The sequence below is a fragment of the Phocoena phocoena genome, chromosome 1 (genome assembly GCF_963924675.1).
Source record: "Phocoena phocoena chromosome 1, mPhoPho1.1, whole genome shotgun sequence".
Taxonomy (NCBI): Eukaryota; Metazoa; Chordata; class Mammalia; order Artiodactyla; family Phocoenidae; genus Phocoena; species Phocoena phocoena.
Genome location: NC_089219.1, coordinates 26,173,555 through 26,187,208, shown reverse-complemented (window position 1 = coordinate 26,187,208; position 13,654 = coordinate 26,173,555). Strand labels below are relative to the sequence as shown.

At 46.5% G+C, this 13,654-nt stretch overlaps 1 protein-coding gene across 5 annotated transcripts in view; it reads right to left on the bottom strand.

Annotated features, from left to right (window-relative positions):
• Positions 1–13,654, bottom strand: part of AZIN2 (antizyme inhibitor 2) — a 43,867-nt gene that overhangs the window by 14,828 nt on the left and 15,385 nt on the right. For all 5 annotated transcript variants that reach the window (XM_065898198.1, XM_065898197.1, XM_065898196.1 and 2 more), the window contains 5 exons: positions 10,917–11,089; positions 9,767–9,901; positions 8,808–8,973; positions 7,429–7,591; positions 6,148–6,260 (listed from right to left, as the gene is read on the bottom strand). In XM_065898198.1, coding sequence (XP_065754270.1) covers positions 6,148–6,260; positions 7,429–7,591; positions 8,808–8,973; positions 9,767–9,901; positions 10,917–11,089 — 750 coding nt within the window. The remainder of the gene's footprint in view (positions 1–6,147; positions 6,261–7,428; positions 7,592–8,807; positions 8,974–9,766; positions 9,902–10,916; positions 11,090–13,654) is intronic.

Sequence of the window (13,654 nt, the reverse complement as noted above, 5' to 3'; positions counted from 1 at the left end):
CCAGCCGCTCTGCGGCATGTGGGATCCACCCGTACCGGGGCACGATCCCATATCCCCTGCATCGGCAGGCGGACTCTCAACCACTGCGCCACCAGGGAAGCCCTCTGTGAGAATTTTTTAAAGCCTAGGTTGAGAAGTCCTCCTCCAGAGAGAATTTGTGTTTGCTTCTGCAAGATAAAATGAATTCTAGGCTTGAGGTTTTTCAGACCACACAGTTAATATGAATTTGGGCAACAAACCCAAGAAAAGGCTGGCTTGTGGTTTCAAATTCTCATTTTTTTGCTCTCTTCCAACTACTAATAAGATCAAAACAGACAAGTTTTCTTGCTGTCCTCCTCTGTGGGAGTTTTTCCTAATATTCTCTTACACTAATGATTATGTACTTTTTCAGGGTTCCCAGCTTTATGTGAGGGATCCTATCATATTCTCTATCTTGACTAGTCCCTAGGAACACACACAACTATGAAAACTGAAGATCAGTGCTAAAAGTATGTGGTATACACCTCCCAGAGAGAAAGCCAGTTTCAGAGTTAGGTTTTTTCTCTGGATTAATTAATTCACTTAACACATATTTGAATAGTCACTGTTGTATGTGCTTGGGACACACTAGTGAATAAAATAGACAAAGATCCTTGTCCTCATGGAGTTTATAGTCTAGCAGGAGGGAGGAAAACAAAATAAAGAAGTTATATACTGTGTTACAAAGTAATTAAAAAACAACAGACCAGGTCGGGGGTACAGGTGTAATATTAAATAAGGTGTAAGGTGTCAGGGTAGGCCTCCTTTAGGGCAAGGACCTAAAGGAGGTGAGGAGTGAACCAGTGTGGTACCTAGAAAAGTGATCCAGGCAGAGGGGAAAGCTGGTGCAAAGATGCTGAGGCAGGAACATGCTGGGTGAATTCAAGGAACTGCAAGGAGGCTGATATGATTAGAGTGGGGTGAGCAAGGTGAAGAGGGTGGGGGAGGTGGTCAGAGAGGAAACAGGGTCAGATCACAAAGGGCTGCGGGAGCTACTGTAAGGGCTCTGGCTTTAATATGGAGTGAGACAGGAGCCACAGAAGGGTTTTAGGTAGAAAAGAGACATGATTTGACTTACATTTAAAAAGGATCCCTCAGGCTGGTGAGTTGACTGGCATTTACTCTAAGTGAAATGGAGATTCCTACTTTCACTTATTTTTTGACCTCTGAAGATTCCCTGCTATCTCTTAAGTCAGGACACAGTTTTCTTTGTTGTCAGTGGGGAGGCTGTTTGGGGTATCTAGTCTACCACATTGCAGGAAATAGAAGGCACCCTACCAGTTTTCTAAACATAGCACAAAGCTGTTGTCAAAAGAATGGGATAAAAACTAGAGATCATTGAAAAAATATGAAATTAATGTACAGTATGGCAAAGCAGAAATAAAAAAAGGGTTAGAAATCATTACTTAAGAATTGTTAAGGCAAGAACTAACCAGATCCAGACCTGACAAGTACTACTGCAATATATTCCATACGGATTCACACTTTTTAAACCATAAATAATTAGAATAAAATACAATGACAAGTAAGAAAGCCCAATCTTTTCAAGGGGGGGTGTCTCTGTACAGAGTGGGGCAACTAGAGCTTGTACCCTGAATTTTGCTTCCCAAGATTCTCGTAAAACTCCCACGGTACTTGCCCCCTCTGGGTACCTCCCTACACCTAACTATACCTTGCATTTATGAAGTGCTAATACCCATTTATTGAATTGCATCTTTATACCCTAAATATATGTCACTTTAGACCACTCAGTGAACATTTAAAATGTTTATAAATAAAGAGTCCACCTAACGTATCAGTAAAGAAAACCATGTCTCATAGTATATAATTTTTTTTTAAGTTAAAAACAATGTGCAAAAAAAAAAAAAAAAACAATGTGCACTATGACACTTTAAAAAAAAACAGGAATGAAAGTAAATTTTAACAATAGTTGTCTCTGAATGGTGGGATTAGTGGGTTATTTTATTTTACTGTTTGTGCTAAATTTTTCTCCAATAAATGTTCTATTTGTTATATATATACACCATATATATGGTAATCTATAAACTGCAGAGCAGTTAGAGACAAATTTCCTTACTATTAATTGCAGCACACTTAGTTAAGATATATGATAGTGTGTTGAAACTTCTATGAAAGAATAACAAAGAATCACAAGACTAAAATAATAAACCATCAGATTAAGAAAAAATATATGTATCAAATATTATATTAAATACATACACACATGCATATGCAGGCTCATCTTCATTTGCAAGAAAAAAAAAACTTTAAGACCTCCCAAATTAGGCGAACAGAGGATATAAAATATATTGACAGGACTTCCCTGGTGGTGCAGTGGCTAAGAATCCGCCTGCCAGTGCAGGGGACACAGGTTCAATCCCTGGTCTGGGAAGCTCCCACATGCCGTGGAGCAACTAAGTCCGTGTGCCACTACTAGTGAGCCTGCGCTCTAGAGCCTGCAAGCCACAACTACTGAGCCCGTGTGCCACAACTACTGAAGCCTGTGCGCCTAGAGCCCACGCTCTGCAACAAGAGAAGCCAACACAATGAGAAGCTCACACGCTGCAACCAAGAGTACTCCCCGCTCGCCGCGACTAGAGAAAGCCCACGCAGCAAGGAAGACCCAACACGGCCAAAAGTAAATAGATAAATAAACTTATTTATTTTTTAAAAAAAGGATCACTTAAAAAAAAAAAGACATTGACATCAAAGGAAATAAAATAAACCAAAAAAAAAAAAAAGCTTTATCCTTGTCAAAGAAACAAGAATAAAAGAAGTATTGAGGTATACCAGTTCAGATAAATTAGCCAACAAGAAAAAGGTCATGGACTTCCCTGGTGGCACAGTGCTTAAGAATCCGCCTGCCAGTGCAGGGGACTCAGGTTCAATCCCTGGTCCGGGAAGATCTCACATGCCATGAAGCAACCAAGTCCGTGCACAACAACTACTGAGCCTGCGCTCTAGAGCCCGCAAGCCACAGCTACCGAGCCCACGCGCCACAACTACTGAAGCCCGCGTGCCCTAGAGCCCACGCGCTGCAACTACTGAGCCCAAGTGCTGCAACTACTGAAGCCTGCGCGCCTAGAGCCCGTGCTCCGCACGAAGCCGCTGCAATGAGAAGCCCGGGCACCGCAACGAAGAGCAGCCTCCGCTCGCCGCAACTAGAGAAAGCCCGCACAGCAACAAAGACCCAACACAGCCAAAAAATTTTTTAATTTTTTAAATAAAAAGAAAAAATAGAAAAAAGAAAATGGTCACAGCACATAATGCTGGTGAGCTTATTGTGAAATGGTACAAATGGTAAATATTGGTCCAAGCTTTGAGGAAAACAATCTGACAATATGTATCAAGAGGCATAAAAATGCTCAAATCATTTTACCCGGTAGTCCTATTCCAGAGATGGGGGTGGGGGAGGGGGAAGCTGGGGCAAAGTGAGAGAAGCATGGACATATATACACTACCAAATGTTAAATGGATGGCTAGGGGGAAGCAGCCACATAGCACAGGAAGATCAGCTCAGTGCTTTGCAACGATCTAGAGGGGTGGGATAGGGAGGGTGGGAGGGAAGCTCAAGGGGGAGGGGATATGGGGGATGTATGTATGCATATGGCTGATTCACTTTATTGTACAACAGAAACTAACACAGCATTGTGAAGCAATTATACTCCAATAAAGATGTATAAAAAAAGAAAAGAAAAGAGTTTTTAAAAGGGAATATACTTTAAGCATGTGCATTGAGCCAGCATACAAAGAGACTAACAAAGAGCATTCTAGGCAGAGGGAGTACTCATAGAAACATGAATAAGAATAAACAAAAATTAGCAATGCCCAAATGCCCAACAATGGCGAGATTTTACAAGGAGGCGGTGATTTTATAGAGAGGCCATCATTTTATAGTAAAGTATCAACAGTCAAGAGCTTGTTCTTTGGCAGCACACAGGTAATCAAAGATGAATAAGACATGAACTCTGCCCCCAAGGGTCTACAGTTTATTCCTTTATCAACTGTGTGAGTTTTGAGTCAGTTGCTTCACCACCCTATGCCTCAGTTTTCTCACCTGTAAAATCAACTATATAAACCATTTATGAGAGGAGATCTGAACACTAACTAGATGACAGGGGACACTATGGAACTGCTCATTTTTTAGTTTGGTGATGTTACTGTGTTCTTTTTTTAAGTCCTTATCTTTTAGTGACAATGACTAAAATATTTTTGAAAAAAGTTCAATAACATTTGTTCTGTAGTTTTTGTACTTTTCTCATGACACTGTTGTAGTTTGCGTACTACTTTCTCTCTCTCTCTCTCTCTCTCTCTCTCTCTCACACACACACACACACACACACACACACATGTTTCTACCCAGCAGGATTGTATTTCAAAGACACAGGCAATTGTTCCTCACCTACTGTCTTCTGCAGACCTCGGCACAATGCCTTGCATTTGGAGGGTACTCAAATATTTGTTGAATTTTTAAAAAAGAAAAGAAAAGAAACAAAAAGGAGCCATGCATATTCCAATGATGAGAAGAAAACCCTGAACCAAGGATTATGTTTAATATGAGTTTTTCTCCCTGAGGTCCAAAAACAAAGTGCCTGGGCATGAAGAGCAGGGTACAAAGCTGCCATCCTGGCTAGTGAGGGGCACCTTCCTTGGGGAAGAAGTGCAGATACGCCTGGCCAGGCTGGGTCCCTCTGACACACTCCCAGCACAACTGTAGCTAACTGACTGTGTGTGCTGTCACCTACACGGTGTCTGTCTCCACGGCCACACCGCGGGCCCCACCCTGGGTATGGTCACGTGGCAGGACTCCTAAGCGGTTGACAGCCTGAAGAAGAAACCTCAGCACCCACCAGAGGAGGAGCAGCACAGACCACCGAGAGGGTCAGTACCATCCTGGTGCCCAAGTCAAGAACACCAACTAGAGACTGGTCAGCCAGAGCTCCTGGAGCAGGTATGGGGCTGGGCTGGGACTACAGCCCTGCTCGCTCCTCTGAGGAGCTGATGAAGGGAATGGGGAGTGGGCCAGGGACCGCCTGCAACAGAAAGAAGGGAGCGGAACCGGGACTGGGAGGGCGACTGGAAGGGAGAGTAACTGGGAAGCAGCTGCTGCCTGCTGTGTAGCCTGGGGCTTGGCTGGCCTAGGCCTGGTGCTTCCTCTGTGTGGTAGGATGTGGGAGACCACAGGAATGCAGGGAATGCTAGTGCATCACCGTAGAAAACTGAATTCCTGAGCACGTCGTTGGGAAGGCTTACTCAGACAAGGCAGCTATGGAATGAATATCCATCAAGTCTCGGGTGGGGTAGGGGCGCCTGGAGGAGAGAGGGGCTCCCTCTGCCAGCAGTAGAGGAGGGGCAGGAAGAGCTACAAAGAGGAGCTAACATCTGATTGCCTCTGGAAAAACTAGTCAGCATGGAAACGGAAAGAAAAACAAAAACACACATTGAAAGCTCACGATGGTCTAGGTACTAGTTAGGCACTTAAGTTTCCTTCCCAAAGCAAGACCACACAAAGGCCTGGAGATATGAAAATCTTACAAGTGTGTCTGATTTCCTTTCCCCTCTTAACAACGCCCGCTAAAGCTGCCAGAAGCCCTGGGCTGGATTCTGCAGAGGCTAGAAGGAATGTTCTGTCTATTCCTATTCCCTTGTTAACATGGAAAACTCATTAAAGATGAATTTTTACTTCTAGGAATTTATCCCAGAGCAGTGATCAGAGATGGATGTCAAGATAGACCCACAAAGCTCAAAATCAGGAAACCAAATGGACAATCACTAGAGTTAGATTGGCTAAACTATTATGTAGTCGTCAAGAGGCGTGTTGTCAAAGACTGGTTAATGGCATGCAAAGAGTTACACCCCATATTAAGTGGGAAAAAAATCAGGTTACAAATTGATATGATCCCAACGTTATGGGAAAAAAGTATAATACATTTTTTAAAAGATTGAAAAGAAATCTAATGTTCAGAGAGTCTCTGTGGTGGAATTATGGGTGATAACGTTCTTTATTCTTATTGTCTGTTTTCCACAATGAATGTTTTAGTTTTTTTAAATTAGATAACAATACACACACACAAATGTTATTTAAATGCACCCACCCAATTGAAAACAGGCCCAGTGGGGTAGGCTCACCTTCTGCAGGATGGGGGTAGGGCAGGTGTTGTCAAACAGGACTGAGTTGAAGATTCCATACTCGCCCTCACCGAGTCGGTACAGGATGGTCTTGGGGGCGGAACCGTTTTCCTCTGCAGGGAGGGGAGGGGGCGGGGCAGCACAAGCAGCACATGAGGGGTTGGAACTGTGGCGGGCTCAGCAAGGGGACAAGCTACTGAAGCAAGAGGGCTGCCCCTTCCTCAGCTATGAGGTGGCCAGCCTCCTCCTGTGAGAGGAGGTTCACTACTGTGTTGGAAACACCTTGCAGCTGAGCAGCCCTGCCCAGGACACACTCCCTGACTGCATCTGAGCCCCTCAATGCCCCAGCAAAGGCAGGAGAGCAGCCCACCCACACTCAAGACCCCAAGAGGTTAAGCCACCTGCTCAGAGGCACACGATGGGGCAGCGCATGAGCTGGAATGAGAAGCCAGGTCTCCCGGCTGGACTAGAAAGTATAATCCCCCAGATGTGTAAAGGAGGCCAGAATTCCATCCCTACACACACACACACACACACACAGAAGACCTTCCACCTGGAGCCCACCACCCCTCTCCTAGGAAGAGCACACTGACCTCAGGCTCTCGTGCCTGGGGGTCCCAGAGCAGAGAAAAAAGCCCCAAGATCAGAGTCAGACCTCTCACTCAAGAGGCTGCTGGGACGACTGATCTATCTGGAAGGTCAGGGAAGAGCGCTGATGTTGGCAGTGTGGACAGAGGAGCCTTGAGTCAGCCCAGCCTGGACTTGAATCCTGGCACTGCCCCTTATGAGCTGTGTGACCTTGGGTTAGTGACTCAACCTCTCCATGCCTACGTTCTGTCGTCTATAAAGTGGGCTTAGACAAATATAAGTTGTCATTAATTACTTTCAATATGTTGTGAGAAGCAGTAGGGTGAGTAAGAGCCTGTACTTTGGAGGGAAGACAAACAAGGGGTGAAATGCAGGCTGTATCACTTAGTAGCAATTAAGCAATTCACTTGTATTCTCTCTGGCTCTCAATTTCTTCATTTGTACGATAGCGTTAATAAAGCATCTATTCTCCCTAAGGTTGCTTTGATCTCAATCTTCATAAAATATAAACATGCATAGGAAAAAAAAAGATGCTAAAGAGTGTCTTGGGGTGAGAATACTTGATTGTAAACGTCCCTAAAGCAAGGACCCATTTTCCAGATTCCCCCACCCCTTAAAATCAGACCCAGCTCAGCCAGCCACTGTCCCTGGCTTTAGGGAAGAATGGGGCTCCGCTGCCCACCTGGCACCTACCCTCCCTGCCAGGCTGTTCCAGAAGAACCTCCTTCTTGGCGATGATGCTGACTGCCAAGGTGAAGGCCGAGGTCACATAGTAGCGCCCCAGCTTGGCAAGGATGTCCACACCACAGCCCTCCGGGAAGTACAGGTCCAAGGCTGAGTTGATCACAGAAGAAATCTGAGAGGATGGAGGACAATTACATGTTTGAAATGTGGGGTTTATGCTGAAGACTTGCTGCAGCTCCAAGTCTATTTCTTGAAAGCTTCTTTGATTTCAGGTTACCCCAGCTGGTAACCACGGACAGCTGGACAAGAAGGTAGGCAGAGACAGAGCTGGGCCAAGACCCTCACACTTGTGTAAATCACCCTTCAATGACCCTACAATGGGAAAAGACACTCTTAATCTAAGACTTGGTACTCAGATTCCAGAAGCCCTGACGTGGATTTTTCTTTCCTAAATAACCAATATGCTAAATAACACATTTTTTTAATAGAAACTACAGAGAAGGAAAAAGAAGGTCAAAGTCACCCCTAATTCTATTACCCAGATTAACCTAACCAGTGTTAACTTTTTGGAGTAGCTCCTTTAATTCCTTTTTATACAAACCTAAAAACCCGATTTTTTTATTATAAACATGATAGGGCTATAAGTATATATGTTTTTATAAACTGTTTCACTCAATAAACTGAATGACCTCCCCATGTGTGTAAATGTTTTCACCATAAGAATATACCATAATTTAACCAATCCCTGAGTGCTATAGGCACCAAGGAAATCCACTGGACTTCTGTTATGAAGAATGCTGCAATGCTCATCTTTGAAGCTAATTCTTAGTGTCCATCACGTATTATTTTCTTAAATTCAGTTCCAAGATGTGAATATTCCAGGACCAGGCACTTACTAAGAAAAAGCGACCCCTAGTGGTTCAAGTTGGGATTGCAATGACACTTTTTCCTGATTTCACCTTCCAGATGGGAAGGAGACAGACGGGACTAGGAGTGGACAGAAGGTTGGCTTTTCCTTCCCCTGCCCACTTGACTTCTCATCAGTCCGCCGGAAGGTGAATAGGGCACACCCAGACCCTCAGAAAGCCTTATGACTTATGCAAATATGGCCTGGTTAAGCCTCAAATAGGTGCATGGACGGAGTCAGGAAGAGCTGGGTGCACAGCCAGCTCTTCCATGGACTCAGGAAGTGAAGTTAACGTCTGCGAGCCTCAGTTTGCTCAGCTGTAACACAGGGTTAATAATAAAATAATCCAGGTAAAGCACTAAGCACAGCACGTAGCACATGGGACCCACTCACAGTGAGCTTCCTGGGATCATTATAACCCTCCCTGCCCCCATCCCCACCCCCACCAAGCCCAGTGTGACACCTGCAATCCCAGGGTTACCTCTTCGAATCTCACTTTGGCCCCCTCCACTCCAGGGAAGCCGCCGCCAAGGTCCAGGATGTGCATCCTGTGGCCCAGCTCAGCACCCATTTCAAACACAAGCCGGGCGTCTGCGATGGACTGAGCGTAGGCCTGAGGGTCAGGACAGCCACTGCCAATGTGAAAACTGGGAAGGGAGGAAGAGCCTCGGCTTACATACAGGGGCCCAAGTACCACCACCTCAGTCCCAGCCAGGAGCAACCTTGGCCGAGCACACTGGATGCTGTGCCCATTTTCCAGATGTAGTGACTGTGGGCATAAAAGGTTAAATGGGCTACCAAGGGCCAGGTGGCAAGTGAGGAGTGGACAGGAGACTAGATCCAAGGTCCCTTGGCACTTGGCGCCCCCCCCATCCCTCCATGCTGCCCCTGGGGCTGAGCCTTCTGGGGTGAGGGCTAGGGCCCCAGATTCAGCCAGATCTGATGTACATCTCACTCAGCAGTCTGACATGCCGTGCTTCAGTTTCCCCACCTATAAAGAGGGGATAAGATCCCACAGTTATGGGATAGTGTCCATGAAGCATTTAGCAGAGTGCCTGGCCATCCTAAGTCCAAAAAAAAGGAAAGCTATATTGTTAGGTCATAGTTCTTGCTTCTTCCATATCCCCTACCAGAAAAGAGGCACAGCCAAGGTGTGCCAGGATGACCTTTGGCCTCAGGCTGGGAAAACTCCTGCAAAGCCAGGTCCCTCCTGGAACCTCCTGGGACAGGACCTTCTGCAGACTGTGGGGTTGGGGCAGTGGGACACTCCAAAACTTCTTTCCAAAGGGAGGAAGCTCTCAAATGGCAGAATTCTAGGCCCAGGGACAGGCCTTCCTTGGAGACCCTGAGGGAGGTCTCACACAGAGTTGATTAAGTCCTGGGAAAAGAGGCAGTGGGCAGTGGGCGTGGGTGGTGATGGCGGGGCTTCTGGGCACTCACCTCACACCCACCACCTCTACGTGGTTCCTCTTGGCATCTTCAAACAGTTGTCTGCAGGATTTCAGCGACACTCCGAACTTGAGGCTCAGGCGGCTCCGGGAGTGGGAGTCATTGGTGGCAATGCACAGAACCATCCTGAGGAGACACGCAGCACCTCTGCAGGGGGCGCCATGCCTCACCCCCCACCCCGCCCCCGACCAAGCCTTCTCTAAGTCAAGAGGCATGAACCCTCATGGCTCAGAGCTACCCAACCCCACAAGCCCCTGGACCCCTTCCTCTCCCTGCACAGCCAGTCAGCCTCTGAGTCTTGTCCAATCCATTCCCTAAATGTCCCTGGGCCCTTCCCTGGGGCCCCTGCCCTGGTCCCAACCTCACCAGTTCTCCTCTGGGCAGCCCCACTTCTCCGAATCAGCCTTAACACCAGCCAGGCTTTTCCAACTTCTCTTGTATCGGGGGGACCATTTTTTAAACAGTCTTATTGAGAACCCCGATATCCCCAATATGTAAAACAGACAAAATGGAAGCTGCTTTGGGTGAACTAGAGTGGCCCGCCACCTGGCTCCCCAGGGTGTCCAGTGACCAGGTGAGAGGCACAGCCTGAGCAAGATGTCCAGCCCTGACCCCTCCCAAAGCCCACGTGCATTGGGGTCCCTGCCCTGTGACAAGCATCATTCACTTCTCCTTCCCCCCTTCACATGGTATGTTCCAGCCACACCAAATCTCTGCTTATCCCTCAAATGCCCCATGCTGCTTCTGGCCTCCATGCGTTTGCTCACGCAGTTCACTCTGACACACTGTTTATGCCCTCCCCAGATGCTGGTCACCCCTCAAGGCCCTCCTTAAATGCCACCTCCTCTGTGAAACTTTAAATGCCATCTCCTCTGTGAAACCACCACCCCCTCTTGCTTCCTCTGCCGTGACTTTGACCTCCGTAGTACCGTGGGCTTTGCTCTGCCTGGCCTGTAAGCCATCATTTCTACCTCTGTCCTACTCAGGCTCTGCATCCTGGGTCCAGTCCAGGAGTACCTGCCCCAACCTCCTGTGACTCTGGCCAGGTCCAAGGCAGGGTCCTCAGCCCCGGCCCCATTCCTCCCACTCCCTCTGCCCTCACACGCAGCCCAGCCTCCCGCATGAGTGCTTCTCAGCTTACTTGGCACTGGGGTGGCTTTTTACCACCTTTGCCAGCTCCATCTCGTTGTCAAAGCTCAGCAGCCGGACCCCATGCTTGGCAGCATACTTGATGTGTGCAATTTGCTTACAGGGGTTGCCGTAGATGATCTTACTGGCAGGGACACCAATATGCTGGACCAACTCCATCTCTGCCTGTGGGATCCCAAAGGTGGTGGTGAGGAAGCACCAGAGCCTGCTGGGCCCACGGAGGCCAAGGAAGCACAGATGAGGGGCAAAGTCATAGCTGTGCCTGGGGAGGTCCATAAAAAGTGGGCCTCACTTTTAGACAACAGGTATACAAAAATCAGTACGCACGCTGGTTCACCACTGACAGGCAGGGCTGCCGTGTACAGGTGTGTGGGTGGTTTACTGCACAATCCTAGGGAGGGAGGGGTCCCGTTCAGAGAATACATGGTAGATTTGTATGTTTATTATGAATTCCTAACAGTGAAGCATCTTGCTCTAACAAAATCAGTATATTTATTTACAACAATTAAGTGTCTTAAGGAAGGGATACATTTTCTAATTCACACAAAGGCACTCTACAGATTCATGGTAGCCCTGAAGACAGGTTTCTGACACATTTTCCTGGCAGATTTAAATGTTTAGAGACTATCACTTGGTGTATTAGAAAGTTCACTAGACCAATAATCTTTTTGACACAGGACACCCAACATCCAGACACCTGCTCTGTGCATGGCGTGGTGCTGGGCGGCTCCGGCAAGGCCCTCTCCCCACAGGGTCTCCTCTTCCTCACCTTTTCAGAACAGTGCTCCACCTGATTGCTGCATTAATGACCCAGACACTGATCATGATGATGGTGAAAGCACCCGTGCTCACAGAGCACCTACCACAAGCAGGCACTGAACGAGAGGCTTTACATCAGGTGTTGGCAAACTTTTTCCATGAAGGGCCAGAGAGTAAATATTTTAGGCTTTGTGGGCCGTATAGTTTCTGTACAACTACTCAAATGTCTTTGTAGCACCAAAACAGCCACAGGTAATGCATAAGTGAATGAGCATGGCTGTGGTCCAATAAAACTCTACAAGTCCCATCATCCATTGTTTGCCAACCCTTGCTTTACTTATTTATGTATGTATGTATGTATTTTTATTTATTTGGCCTCGCCGCGCACCTTGCGGGATCTTAGCTCCCCGACCAGGGATCAAACCTGTACCCCCTGCAGTGGAAGCACAGGGTCCTAGCCACTGGACCGCCAGGGAAGTCTCCAACCCTTGCTTTAGACTCACTCTTTTATTTACTCCTTATAATATGCCACCAGATGGTATTAGCTCCATTCTATAGAGAAGGAAACATGCTCAGAGAGGCTATGGAGCAAGTAGGAGGCAGAACCAACTTTCAAATTCAAGCCTGACCCTCCATGATTAAGAAGGTGGCAGTTTGGAAGCACGGTAGGAGACACAGGGCCATCTTCAGCCATCCCAAGTTTGTAATAAGACTGTGATTTTAATGTAGCAACTTTTCAGCACAAGGTATTTATGTGCATTACCTCATGCAATGCCTATAACTATCCTATGAAATATTTATCGGCCACATTTTACAGAGGACAAATTGAGTTCAAAGAAACCCACTTGCCTTGGTGACACAGCCAGTGAGTAGCAGAGGGAGACACAAAGGTCCACCTCCAGAGCTGGAACTGCTGTCATCACAGCTTGCTTCCAAAGACCCCACGTCTGAGCAGTTATGAAAATGTGGTTTCGCTCCCTGCTTCACCCAAGAGGTGAGAGGAAGCAGCAATGGTAACACTTTGGGGACCTGTGGTTTAGCTTTGATTAAAATTATTTAAATAATAACCATTGTCATTCATTAAAGGATTACTGTATGCCAGCCATTGCATTAAATATTTTATAGACATTCTCATTTCATCGCCATATTAATCTTATGAGGCAGGAAACAGAGGCTCAGAGAGGCCTTAAGTGACTTGTCCAAAGTCACACGGCTTACAAGTGGCACTGCTATAATTCTAACCCAGGACCGTCCGACTTTAGCACACCAGCTCTTAACCACAGCACTTCAGTGGAGAAGACACCTTGATGTTGAATTGGCAAGTGTATCTCGAGCATCTACTGAGTTGCCAGGCTTTGAGACAGGTGCTAATGAAAACAAGTGGTGAGTAAAGCAGACAGGGTCTCTGACCCTGTGGAGGTTTCAGGCAGATGGGAAAGAAGGGGAGGAATGAATGAACACTGAATAATAATAGGATTACAGATGGATAAGAGCCATGGAGAAAAAGTACCGGATACTAGAGAATGTGGGATGGGGAAACCTGGATGTGAGGGGGTGACGGACAGTTTTCTGAAGGTCAGAAATTTAAGCTGAGGAGGAGGTGTGGAGAAAACGGAACCCTCCTACACTGTTGGTGGGAATGTAAATTGGTGCAGCCACTACAGAAAACAGTATGGAGGTTCCTTAACAAACTGGAAATAGAGTCACCATATGATCTAGCAATCTCACTCCTGGGCATATATCTGGAAAGGACAAAAGCTCTAATTTGAAAAGATACATGTACCCCAATGTTCATAGCAGCACCATTACAATAGCCAAGACATGGAAGCAACCTAAGTGTCTATCAACAGATGAATGGATAAAGATGTGGTGTGTATATATATATATATATATATATATATATATATATATATATATACACACACACACAAACACACATACACACACACAATGGAATATTACTCAGCCATA